General features: G+C 40.8%; 1 protein-coding gene across 1 annotated transcript in view; it reads right to left on the bottom strand.

Annotated features, from left to right (window-relative positions):
• ARSB (arylsulfatase B) overlaps positions 1 to 13,616 on the bottom strand; it is a 161,440-nt gene that overhangs the window by 121,376 nt on the left and 26,448 nt on the right. The window contains exon 4 of the mRNA XM_070468597.1: positions 11,309 to 11,516. Coding sequence (XP_070324698.1) covers positions 11,309 to 11,516 — 208 coding nt within the window. The remainder of the gene's footprint in view (positions 1 to 11,308; positions 11,517 to 13,616) is intronic.

The following is a 13,616-nucleotide window of genomic DNA, read 5'->3' on the forward strand; positions in this document are numbered from 1 at the left end:
GGGGATCTTCCCCGCCTAGGGATCGAACCCAGGTCTCCTGCATTGTGGGCGGGTTCTTTACCAGCTGAGCCACCAGGGAAGCCCACCTTGCCCCCAAGGGAATATGAAATTTATGCCTCTCGTCTTTAGCTTCTGGTCTCCTGGGGATCAATATACTGTCCTAAATAAAACTGAGAGTCATGTGTATTAACTGACTGATTTCTTGTTTCAGGAGGAAGATGATGACTCACTTGTTCAGGTGAGCTTACCTGGTGACAGGTGAGCTGAGCTGGTGTCAGCCTGATGATGGCCACCCACCACAGACACAAATCAAACCTCTCCCTTCAGGGGCTCCCAGAGATGAAGTCTCACGTACTGCACACGGGCGCCTGGGGGGACTGGATCCGCCACAGATTCCACCGTTCGGCCTGCTCTACTACCTCTGGACTTGAGATGGACCTTCTAACACCAAACAGGACACCAAAGCGGGATGCCGAAGCAGCTCCAGAAAGCCAGCATCCTCAGTCCAAACAGCACTCCTGTCTCCCGGCCCCCAACTGCTTCTGCACCATTGACTAATGCATGTACATCAGTGCGTGTCGGCATGCTACCAGATCACAGGCTGTTTTGAAAACAGATGCAGCTTTAGGTTTTGTTGGTAGTCTCCACAGCAGTGAGTGTCATTTCTGATGTTTAAGTTTTTTGAAGCCCTTTTCCTTTCTTTTTTTAAAATTCTGCACAAATAAGAAAGTGTTCAGGAGTAGAAATGATAAAGGAAAAAAAAAAATCAGTGTTTACTTGGAGCAGTCATCCTAGGAGAGGTTGATTAGATGTGTCCCATACTGAGAAAGGAAAATAGGAAAGAGATCACAGAGAGTACAGTTGGTTAAGGGTGAAAACCGCCAAACAGGAACAAACCTGTGGTGCCAATAATCTCTGACATATTTTCTCATTAAGAAAACATAAAAAAAGAACCCCCACCAGGCTAAGGATTGTTCTGTAAGAAGGGAACAAGCCTGGAAGGCAGATTTCTGGGTACAACATTTTGTTGATGCTTGGGACCTAACTGCCAAAGTCAGCAAGAGACGCGATGGGGATTTTTTCAAATGCATTATTATTATTGTTTTTAAGCCTGGCGGGGGAAAATCTCATGCTTCTGAAAGCAAAGGATGAGCAGCCTGTCTGGGGCCCAGCACAGCAGGGCTATCTCCCGCAAAGAGCTTCAGCCCTGGTTCCCAGGGTCTCCTTGGAAGAGCAAGTCTCCTTAAACTCCTGCCTGGAGACACAGCCTCTCCTCTGCTGCCTGAGGAAAACCATACCAGCAATGACTGCATCGACACAAAGAGCAGACGGATCTGGGACAGAACACTGGCGAGGCGAGCCCCGAAGGCCCCAGTTCTGGAGCGAAGGCCTTGTTTCAGTATGTTCCACACACATGCACAGCAGTCACCGCCTCGAGGTGAACCCCGCGTGTGGATTAAAATGGGGGAGAACTAGATTGGATTCTTCAGTAGCTAAAATTTAGCCACTCTCATTTTTTTCTGTTTTCTTAAAGCAACTACTACAGAGTCAAGCCCCATTACTTGCTGGAAGATAGGAGTATAAACAATACACATCTTTTGTCTGTCAACTGAAAACACTGGCTCCTCCTTTGAAATCTGAATTTTTATCTTCCATCTGTAATTAAAGACTGATTTTTAAACATTCCAGAGGCAAAACACCTAAAATATGCTCTATTTTCTGCTGTTTCAGAAACTAGTAATTCCTAGGCCATTTGGTCCCTTCTCTCATCCTCTGGTTGCATATCTGCATCTGTAACTGGGATGACCCGACTTTATTTCTGCCCCTCCACCCTACTGTGACTATGGTTCCCACGTGATTCTTTCTATGCAGACTCTCTTTGTTGCCTTGTTTCATCCCCCAGTACAGCCTATCCAACCCAATACTCCCCTCACCTCCACAGGGACTTTGGGTTTTAATGAACTTTGTGAGAAATGTACAGTATAAAAAATGGGTCCATTTTAAATGTGACCTTTAAAATGGAGGGCAAAACAAGGGGCAAAAGTAAACCCAAACACATTGGAAAGCTTACAGTTTAGTCAATAAATATGCTTATTTCAATTCATATTTTCCATTCATTATAAACTCAGGGAATGGCCACTTCTCATAGAAGTGTGAGTGTAAAGACTGTTTCTCATGCTAAGAAATTCATACTATCTATAACACAATATTATAGTATACAAGCTGAATTATGATAAAACATCAAAGATCTGATAAACATAAGGATTAAGAAGCATCTTTGCCTTAGACTCTGGGCTTGTGATTCAGTGGTTCATCACAGATTCAGTGGTTTGCATTGTCTTACAAAGGTAAGATCATTCTTGGGGCCTTCGAAATGTATTGACTATTACCTTCACTCAATAAAATAACAGATAAATCTGTATGCATTACTACCTATTACCGATTAAATCCTAAAGTGTCCCAACATGCTTTTAGCATGAACATGAATGTGACAATTCTCAAGAGGTGAAATGGGTTCATGACCTCTGGTGAGGGAAAAAATGGTTCTTGTCTCAGAGTTTTGAGCTATGTGCTGTTATCTCCCTTTACAGTAGTTGTGTTGAAAGCAATTATTTGCAAAGAGAAAGTCGATGTGGATCCACTATATTACTTATTCACTTAACAGGTTTTCCATAGCTTTGTCAGGAATGCAGTTAAGAGTGTGAAGAACCTAGTGAGATTGATTTGCCAGCATCAGATTACTTTGTTCCTGGCACTGAATTTCTATATTATTCACAAGTCTGCCAACTGCTTAAGAACATTTAAACTGAAGGAGCTCTCCATTTGTGGGGACCAATTTTGAAGGGAATTGAACATACGAGGGAGAAAGGGACATAAGATCTAGGGGGGTTAGTTAGGAATCTTTATTGCTCTATTTAAGACATTAAATCACACATAATTTTGTGAAAGATCAGATAATAAGTGTTGAAAGTTTAGGTTTGGGAATAAGCTACCCTGTTCAGGTAGACATGTGCAATGAAAGGATGTGGACAGGGTTCCTCGATGCTGGTGTGACCAGTGGCCATGTCAGGACACTTCTCCACTGTGCGAGGCCGGTCTGAGCACTACAGACGCCTGGCCTTCAAAAGCGACTTCACCTTCAAGTAACTACGACACCCCGAACCAGTACTGCACACTTTTAGATACTCTTGCCGACCCCCTTGCCCCGGTCTCAAGTGGACTGTGGGTCCATGACTACAGGGACCACACGGGTGCTCTGGCCGCGGGCTGCACTCTCTCCAGCTTTCTGCAGACACCTCCCATTGTCCGTTAAAGGGGGGTGGATCCATGGAGAGCTGTCATCAGCACCGACAAAAGCTCTGAAAGTGCAGCTCGACAGCTATCAGCTTTCCTCGTATCAGGAGTCAACTGGTTCAAGCTCTCAGGGCACTTTGTGAATCTCTCCTTTCCACGCCATCCATTTTCCCTCTGCCTTTATTCAGCCCCTCCTCCTCCTCCTTCTACCCACTGCCATAACCTCCCAAAAGTTCTGCTGGTCTCCAACCATCCCCCACACCGATCCTAAGGTGAAAATCCGATCCTGTTTCAGACCTTTCAATGCCTCCCATTGCCTTCGCTGCCTTTGCGATTCTTCCCTGCACGTACACAGGTCTCTTCTGAGCTGACTTGCAGGTCACACTCCCTGTCTTCACGTCTCGCCACCCCTGCCTTGCACTCTAGGCTCCAGCCCCACTGGACCTCCGACAGAACAGCTCTCTCCTCTCTACCCTTGTTCACAGTCCTCTCTCTCAGCTGCCCAATCTCTTCTTCACCTACACACTGCTTCTCTGGCCAACTCATAACCAACCTTTGCATCTCAGAATGCCTCCCCAGATCCCTAGGCTCTGGTGAGATCTCTGGGCACTCTTGCATTGTATTTGCTTGCCTGAATCACTATAGTACAAGATTACTAAGGGCTAGAACCACATCTTATTCATCTTTCTATTTGCAATGAGAGACCAGGTGAATAAATGAGTGATCAGCCAATCAGAATTTAATAGATAATGAAACTGAGGCCAGAGTCTATACAACTAATTGGCAGGAAAACTGGGACTTGAACTCTAATTATTTTCTATCAAAGAGGGATTAGAAGGGTCATCCTTGTATAAAAAGAACATAATATTATGTTTGTAATGAGACAAGCAATTTTTGTTAATGCCACCCACTAATAATCACACATTGTAAAAAGAGTGTCATTAATCCAAGGTTGTAATTTAGATGCAGTAAAATTACATTTAAATTTTTCTTACTAACTTTTTTCAAGAGTCTGTTTCTAGAAACAGGTGCATTTACCTGAAATGAAAACACCTAGGAGAGGTTGAACTTCAAACCCAGTTGGTTTCTGGCAAATATGTATATATTACTGTATTTATGTATATTCCATAAATATATATGTGTAGTACATATATGTTCTTCATTAGTTAAATTCCCAGGGTTTGTGTAAGTTCCTTTAGATTAAAAGTTCTCAAATTTCTCTATAAGAAGAATTGCCTGTATTAATGTTAAAAATGGAGATTCCTGGGCCCAGATCTAGAATCTGTACTGGAGTCTAAGAAACTACTTCTTTAAAAACTGAGGTGAAATTCACATAACATAAAATTAACCACTTTAGTGTGTTGAATTCAGTGACATTTAGCACATTCACAGTGTTTGGCAGCCATCACCTCAGTAACTACATTTTTAATGAACACTCCAAGGGGGAAAGTGGTCCCCAGATAGCATACTGCACCTTAAGTGCTCAGATGATGACAACAAGGAATGAGGAAGCCTCGTGGGTCTCCTCCATATTATAAAAAAAGATTTTTAAAAGTGTCCTTAAACATCTAGACCCAAAAAGAAAACATGCCTTTGCCTCTCCCTTTTACTAAATAACATGTGATACGAAGAAACTAGTGTATGTCAGGGTTTTTTATACTATTGGATTCAACAGTTATTTGCTGAACATACCCAGTATTTTTATGCTTGGAAAGAAGAGCAGTGCCAAGTGAAGTAAAGTAAGAAAACTGGAAAAAATGAATCATTGCTTCATACCCAGCCAGATTCAGGCCTTGTTTCCTTGGGTTTTAATCACATTATTAAATCCCACTTTAGGCAAAGAAATTATCAATAAACACAGAGAAGTCTCCAGAGGAAGAACTGCAAATTAGGTTTGTCCTTATAGTCACACTCTCTCTAAATATAAGTGGAAATGGTTATTCTGATCTGAGTTAATATAAATATACAATAGCTGCAGAAAGATGTTGTGATCAATTGTTGCTTTCAAGGTTTTAAAATCAGTTTTCCTAGCTTTAATTTATGATCTAGCTGCTCCAGAATAAGTTCTAATTTTAGCTCATGTTACTCAGGATTAGACTTGTGTGAAGATTCCTGGAGTTTAACAACTATAAAGCTCAGCTCTGGTGATAGCGGCACAAGTTAAAAAAGTATCTTCCTAATAGCTGCTAGTGCTGCTTCTCTTAACAAATATTCTGCTAAAATAACATAGACAGATCTGGGAAAGACTGAGGGCAGAAGGAGAAGAGGGCATCAGAGGATGAGATGGTTGGACAACATCACCGATGCAACAGACATGAATGTGGGCAAACTTCGGGAGATGGTAATGGACAGGGAGGCCTGGCGTGCTGCAGTCCATGGGGTTGCAGAGAGTCAGACACAACTGGGCGACTGAACGATACAGACACAGAATAAGATGAATAACATCACATTGTCATGAGTTAGAATAAGATGAAAACTCATTACAATGTAAGAAACCAGGTCTGACAGACAATCTATTCAAATGCCAGAGAGAACTCTGGAGAAATTTCCATAAGCTGTGCAGCTGGAGAAGCTGGGATGAAGAAACAAGGGCTGGTCTACCCTGTTTGCCCGGAGGGGATGGTGCTAATTTCTGACAAGTCCAGAGAATTACTACCTCCTCAACTTCCTATCTGTAGTTAGAGATCACAGCTCCCTAGAACAATGAGCAGAAGAAAGGGCCTGGCAGCGGGGCACACTACCCTTGGCAAATGCCCCTCTAATTAAAGCCCTGAAGGTACAGAGACAGGAAGAGCCTGGTGGTGGTGCCAAAGAACCAGGCAACCCAAGGAGAAAAAAATACCAGTTAGGTCAATCAGGTTCACAAGAGTATAGAAGACTCAATGCCTGAAAAAGTGAAATTCACTCAGCCATGTCCGACTCTTTGGGACCCCATGGACTACACAGTCCATGGCATTCTCCAGGCCGGAATACAGAATACAGGAGTGGGTAGCCTTTCCCTTCTCCAGGGGATCTTCCCGACCCAGGGATCGAACTGGGGTCTCCTGCATTGCAGGCAGATTCTTTACCAGCTGAGCCAGAAGGGAAGCCCCCAGTGCCTGAGGGCCACTGGAAACAGAGTGAGCTGCATGCAGCAACCTGACGCCAAGCTACGGATCTGAGAAGGAATCAGCCAGGGGACAATGACCGGAGGCCAAGAGACAGCCACGCACTCCAGATCCTCTGCCGCTTATACTCGGAAGAGTGTACAGCTGGTAATCGTTTACCATGGAGATGAAGGTTTTAGAAAAGCTCTATTCAGAAAGATTCAGGAACAGCCATGGGTTCTATGAAAAGAAGTGTAGAAAGCTAAAAAGTGGAAATCAGGGACAAGAGGATGAGACAGAAGAAAAAGATGACATGGAAAAGCACAACTGATTACATTTAACGGGTATTGGCCTCATGTTGATTTGGGTTTGAATTCTTCTCTTCCATTTGTAAGATGTGTGGCTCTTAGCCCATTTGGGTGCTATAACAAAATACCATGGACCTGGTGGCTTAAAAGGAAACAGAAATGTATTTCTCACAGTTCTGGAAGCTGGAAAGTCCAAGATCAAGGCGCCAGGAGAGTCAGGTTCTGATGAGACCGCTCTCGTTTCAGAGTCAATACCGTCTCACTGTGTCCTCAGGTGGAGGAAGGCGCTACTGATCTCTCTGGTGCCTCCTTTAAAAAAGCACTAATCCCACGTATGAGGTGTCCTCCGTCATGACCTAATTACCTCCCAAAGGCCCCACCTTCCAACACCATCGCATATGAATTTGAGGTGAATACAGACATCCAGACCATAGCATTAGCCTTGAGCAAATCACTTAAGTAAGCCTAACTTTCGGTTTCTTCATTTATAAAATAGGAATAAAGAAATTTATTTCATAAGGCTGCTTTGAGCTTTAATGAGCAACAATGAGAAAGTACAGGCAAAAACACTAGGACAGCTGGGCATGCAGTAAATATTTAATAAACAGTAGTCATTGTTATTACTAACAAGTTTAGAAGGAAAAAGAAGTGAATGAGGCAAAGAAAGGATTACAAAGATACTAAAAGCACAATTAATAATAATCTCCACTGAAGATATTAAAGAGCAGAATTTAAACTGCAGAAATGTCGAACTGGTAATGCAGAAGAGCTCCAGAAGACTGAGAAAAGGGATGAAAAACTAAGGCTGATAAAAGAAAAGCTGAGTCAGTAATTCAACTTACTAATTAAAGACATTTTTGAGAAACAAATCAAGCAGAACAAAGTAATAAGCTAAAATAGGAACAAGGAAGACTTCCTGATGTGAAAAATAATCTCAGCATTCAGATCAAAGGGCTCACTGTATTTCAGGCAAAATTAATTTTAAACTATTTTAAAGACCCACTCCCCCTAGATATAATTAAGCAAAAATGTAAACTATGGAGATCATTTTTCTAAGCCTCCTATAAACGTTCCAGGGACCAGAAGGATCTTTCAAACAATCTGTAAAGTGTTCCAGAACATAGAAAAATATGGAAAAACTTCCAAAATATATCATGATATGTGTAGAACCAATACAACAAAACCCAACAGAGAGAAAAGAAACCTCCTACTTCATTTTCACTTTTAAATTCATGCAAATATTCTAAATAAAACCATAGCAAACTGTAATTAGCAGTGTAATAAAAATACATGCATACTATCAAGTTGGACTTACCCAACAAGTAATCCAATTCTTTGCCCTAACCAGTGTTGCCAAAGAGGCTGAAGTTGACTGTTTCTATGAAGACCTACAACAACTTCTAGAACTAACACCAAAAAAGATGTCCTTTTCATCCTAGGGGATTGCAATGCAAAAGTGGGAAGTCAAGAGGTACAGTAACAGACAAGTTTGGCCTTGGATGAAGCAGGGCAAAGGCTAACAGCATCTTGCCAAGAGACGGGTCAGAGCAAAAACCCTTTTCCAACAACCCAAGAGATGACTCTACACAAGGACTTCACCAGCTGGTCAACACCAAAATCAGACTGATTATGTTCTTTGCAGCCAAAGATGAAGAAGCTCTACACAGTCAGTAAAAATAAGATCCGGAGCTGACTGTGGTTCAGATCATGAGCTCCTTACTGCAAAATTCAGGTTTCATTGAAGAAAGTAGGGAAAACCACTAGGTCATTCAGGTATGAAGTGAAAGTCACTTGGTCATGTCCAACTCTTTGCAACCCCATGGACTATACAGTCCATGGAATTCTCCAGGCCAGAATATTGGAGTGGGTAGCCTATCCCTTCTACAGAGGATCTTCCCAACCCAGGAATCAAACAAGGGTCTCCTGCATTGCAGGTGGATTCTTTATGACCTAAATCAAATCTTTCATGATTATACAGTGGAGGTGATGAATAGATTCAATGGATTAGATCTGAAAGACAGAATGCCTGAAGAACTATGGATGGAGGTTCATAATAACAGGAGGCAGTGACCAAAACCATTCCAAAGAAAAAGAAACTCAGGAAGGCAAAGTGGTGGTCTGAGGAGGCTTTACAAATAGCTGAGGAAAGAAGAAAAGCAAAAGGCAAGGGAGGAAGGGAAATATATACCCAATTGAATGCAGAGTTCCAGAGAATAGTAAGTAGAGATAAGAAGTCGTTACGAAATGAACTATGTAAAAAAAAAAAAATAGAGGAAAACAATAGAATTGGGAAGATTAGAGACCTCGTCAAGAAAACAAGATATCAAGGGAGCATTTAATGCAAGGACAGGCATGATAAAGAATAGAAAGAGTAATGATCTAACAGAAGCAGAAGAGATTAAGAAGAAGTAGCAAGAATAAATAGAAGAATTACACAAAAAAGGTCTTAATGACCTGGATAACCATGACGGTGTGGTCACTCACCTAGAGCCAGACATCCTGGAGTGTAAAGTCAAGTGGGCCTTAGGAAGCATCACTACAAACAAAGACAGTGGAGGTGGTGGAATTCCAGCTGAGCTATTTAAAATCCTAAAAGATAATGCTGTTAAAGTGCTGCACTCAATATGCCAGCAAATTTTGAAAATTCAGCAGTGGCCATAGGACTGGAAAAGGTCATTTTCCATTCCAATCTCAAAGAAGTGCAATGCCACAGAATGTTCAAACTATTGTACAATTGTGTTAATTTCATGTGCCAGTAAGGTAATGCTCAAAATCCGTCAAGCTAGGCTTCAGCAGGATTTGAACTGAGAACTTTCAAATGTGCAAACTGGATTTATAAAAGGCAGAGGGACCAGAGATCAAATTGCCAACCTTCATGGGATCATGGAGAAAGCAAAGGAATTCCAGAAAAGCATCTGTTTCATTGACTATACTAAAGTCTTTGACTGTGTGTAACACAACAAACTGGAAAATTCTTAAATAGATGGGTAATCCAGGCCACCTTACCTGTCTCCTCAGAAATGTGTATGCAGGTCAAGAAGCAACAGTTAGAACCAGATATGGAATAAATGACTGGTTCAAAACTGGGAAAGGAGTACAACAAGATTGTATATTGTCACCCTGCTTATTTAATTTATATGCAGAGTACATAAAATGCGAAATGCCGGGCTGGATGAAGCACAATCTGGAATCAAGATTGCCAGGAGAAATATCAATAACCTCAGATATGCAGATGATACACTCTAATGGCAGAAGGTAAAGAAGAACTAAAGATCCTCTTGATGAGGGTGAAAGAGGAGAGTGAAAAATCTGGCTTAAGACTTAGCATTCAAAAAACTAAGATCATGGGATCTGGTCCCATCGCTTCATGGCATGTAGATGGGGGAAAACATGGAATCTGTAGCAGATTTTATTTTCTTGAGCTCCAAAATCACTGCAGATGGTGACTGCAGCCATGAAGTTAAAAGACACTTGCTCCTTGGAAAAAAGCTATAACAAACCTACACAGCATATTAAAAAGCAGAGACATTACTTTGCTGACAAAGGTCCACATAGTCAAAGAGGTGGTTTTCTCAGTAGTCATGTATGGATGCGAGAGTTGGACCACAAAGAATTGACGCTTTTGAACTGTGGTGTTGGAGAAGACTCTTGAGAGTCCCTTGGACTGCAAGGAAATCAAACCAGTCAATCCTAAAGGAAATCAACCCTGAGTATTCATTGGAAGGACTGATGCTGAAGCTGAAGCTCCAATACTTTGGCCACTGATATGAAGAGCTGATTGATTGGAAAAGACTGAAGGCAAAAGGAGAAGGAGGTAACAGAGGATGAGATGGTTTGATAGCATCACCGACTCAATGGACATGAATGTGAACAAACTCAGGGAGATAACAGAAGACAGAGAAGCCTGCCATGCTTGTGTCCATGGGGTCACAAACAGTCAGACACTACTGAGCGACTGAACAAGGAGTCTAATGAGAAGAGGGGAAAAACACATACTTAACAGATGAGGAATCAGAATGACCTTGCCATAATGAAAACTGTTTTCAAAAATTTTCTTTCTCCATTTTGTTTTTTCTATAGTCAGCTTGTATAACTTTATTGTCAGAAAATTTTAATATAAAAAAATCTATACTTGGGAGACTTTAGCCCAAATTTAAATTTAAATAGCTCCATTTAAGTGTTTTCAAAATGTCACAAATCTTAATAATGTCACAATCTGTCTTGGCATTGACATAGAGACCCCCAAGTCAGGGGAAGTCCTCTTCATAAAGGATGCCTGGTCCGTAGAGACTGCTGGGAACAAGTCACTCCAGGCACTCACTGCCCAGCGGCCCTGCACAGGAGGGATATCTACTCACACTCACACTTACCCAGTTACTAAGAGCTTGTTTTCAAGTAAACTCGAAGAACAGTTTGATATCTGAAGGGAGAGGAAGGAAGGCTCATAATCTTTTTTTCCTCAGACACATTTTTCTATCCATTATTACCATGTCTCCACTCTTGCAGGTAGCATTTATTTTAATAAGGAACTGCTAAATGTTCCAATTTATCTTCATTCCATTTATCGAATACCACATCTTAAGCTTTGCCAAGAGATGATTTTCCTCCTGACAGACTCACCTGTGGAGAAGACGAACACCGTGTTGTTCCAGAGCCCGCGGCTTTCCAAGGCTGCGGTGACATTTCCCACTGCTTCATCCATAAGGGACACCATGCCTGCATAGTGGTGCCTGTTCTTATCTTGGATGAAGTCATAGGGCTTCAGGTATTCCTCGGGGACCTGAAGGGGCTCATGGACAGACTGGAGAGCAAGGTAGAGAAACAGAGGCTGGAAAGAGAATTTGTGCAAATCAGTTAGGTGGGCTTGGAAGCATGAAACATACAGAGAGAAGTCCAGATTCACTGGTTAATAAAAGCAATATTGAGACAACCCACAAACTGGGTTGAAAATATTTGTACATCATATATCTGATCAGGGATATGTATCCAGAACATATTAAGAATTCTTACAACTTGATAATAAAGCTCAATTAACTCAATTACAAAAATGGGCAAAGAATTTGAATAGATATTTCTCCAAAGAAGACATACAAACAGCCAATAAGCACATGAAAAGATGCTCAACATCATTAGTCATCAGGGAAATACCAAAAAAAACCCACACTGAAATACTACTTTGTACCCACTGAAGAAAAGAAAGTTAGTCACTCAGTCGTGTCCGACTCTATGTGACCCCATGGGCTCTAGCCCACCAGGCTCCTCTGTCCATGGAATTCTCCAGGCAACAATACTGGAGTGGGTTGCCATTTCCTACACTCACTAAGATGGTTTTAATTTCAAAAATGGGAAAGAAGAAGTGTGAGTGAGGATGCAGAAAAATTAAAACTCTCATTCACTGCTCATGGGAATGTAAAATGGTATAGCCAGTTTGAAAAACAACTTGGCAGTTCCTGAAATTGTTAAACATAGAGTTACCATATGAGCCAGCATTTTATCTAGAGAAACAAAAGCATATATCCACACAAAAATTTGTACATGGATGGCCACAGTGACATTATTCATAATAGCCCCAAAGTGGAAGCAAAATGTCTACCAATTGATGAATGGATTAACAAAATGTGGTATATTTTCAGCAATATACAGCAATTAAAGGAATATGATGTAGGCATAAAAAGGAATGAAATATAGCATATCCTATAACATAGATGTCTCTTGAAAACATTAAGTGAAGGAAACCGATCACAAAGATCACATTTATATGGTTTCATTCATATAAAATGTCCAGAACAGGCAAATCTATGGAGATAGAAAATAGATTAGTGGTTGCCTGAAGCTGTCTGGATTTCTGAGGGAGAGGAGTGATGAGTGATGGCTGACAGGTACAAGACTTCTTCCAGGAGCAGTGAAAATGTTTGAAACTTAGCTTGTGGTAATGGTTGCACAACTGTGAGTTTATTATTGAATTGAGTACTTTTAAATGGATGAATTTTATGAAAAAGCTTGAGTTCTAAAATTGCCTAGATTTAAACAAATGGAAATAATAATACCAACAATTCTGTCTCATGTAATATTCAAAAACCACCTTGTTACAACCATTTTACAGGTAAGTTAATTGAGGCTTAGATAAGCTTTATGGCTTGCACAAATTCATATTAATTGCAAAGCAATTGCCTATTGGAAATTCCAGTATTACTATGTGGATATGTCCCAATAGATGGGTTAGCTTTCTGCTTTAGCTGAAAAATAATTGACCACCTTTTAGGAGAGGTTTAAGCATTGTCTACATTTTCATAAGAAAACAAGTGAACCATAAGGCCAATTTAATTCCTGGAAACTGAGGGGGGTGATACACAGATTCTATTTTACTTCTGACATCAATTTACAGAATTTAACATTAGTGGTATTCTGAGTTAGCCTCTTCCTTTTAATGAGTCTTTCTGAAGGTACTCTTTTCACTGTGCTCCTATAGAATTCTTTAATGACTTGAAAACTCTCAAAGAGACAACTGACTCGACACAAGAAAAAAAACATAATTCTGTTGATATACTTGAGGCTTTTAAAATTCATAAAGAATGTAGGGCTATTAGAACACAGGCTGGAAGGTTGGCTTATATTTCATTCATTACTTTTTAAAAAAAATGTTTTAAATTATATATTATACATCCTTGTGATACCGTAATGGGTATACATATATAGAACTCAAATAGACACCCAAAAGAGTATTTTCAGTTCACCTCTCTGGAACTTAGAAATACCTTTTTCCTCAAATCAAAACGTTCAAAGTGACTGTTCAGTAAGAGGCAGGTGATGGAATGACAACTGTGATAAGGAGACCCTAGGCTTCATTTGTACGTTATTTCCATGGGAAGACATCCCAAATTCCTGCCCTCAAAAGGCAACACTGACAGCTCTGACACGGCTTTAGCTC

Source organism: Odocoileus virginianus, chromosome 6, assembly GCF_023699985.2.
Source record: "Odocoileus virginianus isolate 20LAN1187 ecotype Illinois chromosome 6, Ovbor_1.2, whole genome shotgun sequence".
In the NCBI taxonomy this organism is placed as follows: Eukaryota; Metazoa; Chordata; class Mammalia; order Artiodactyla; family Cervidae; genus Odocoileus; species Odocoileus virginianus.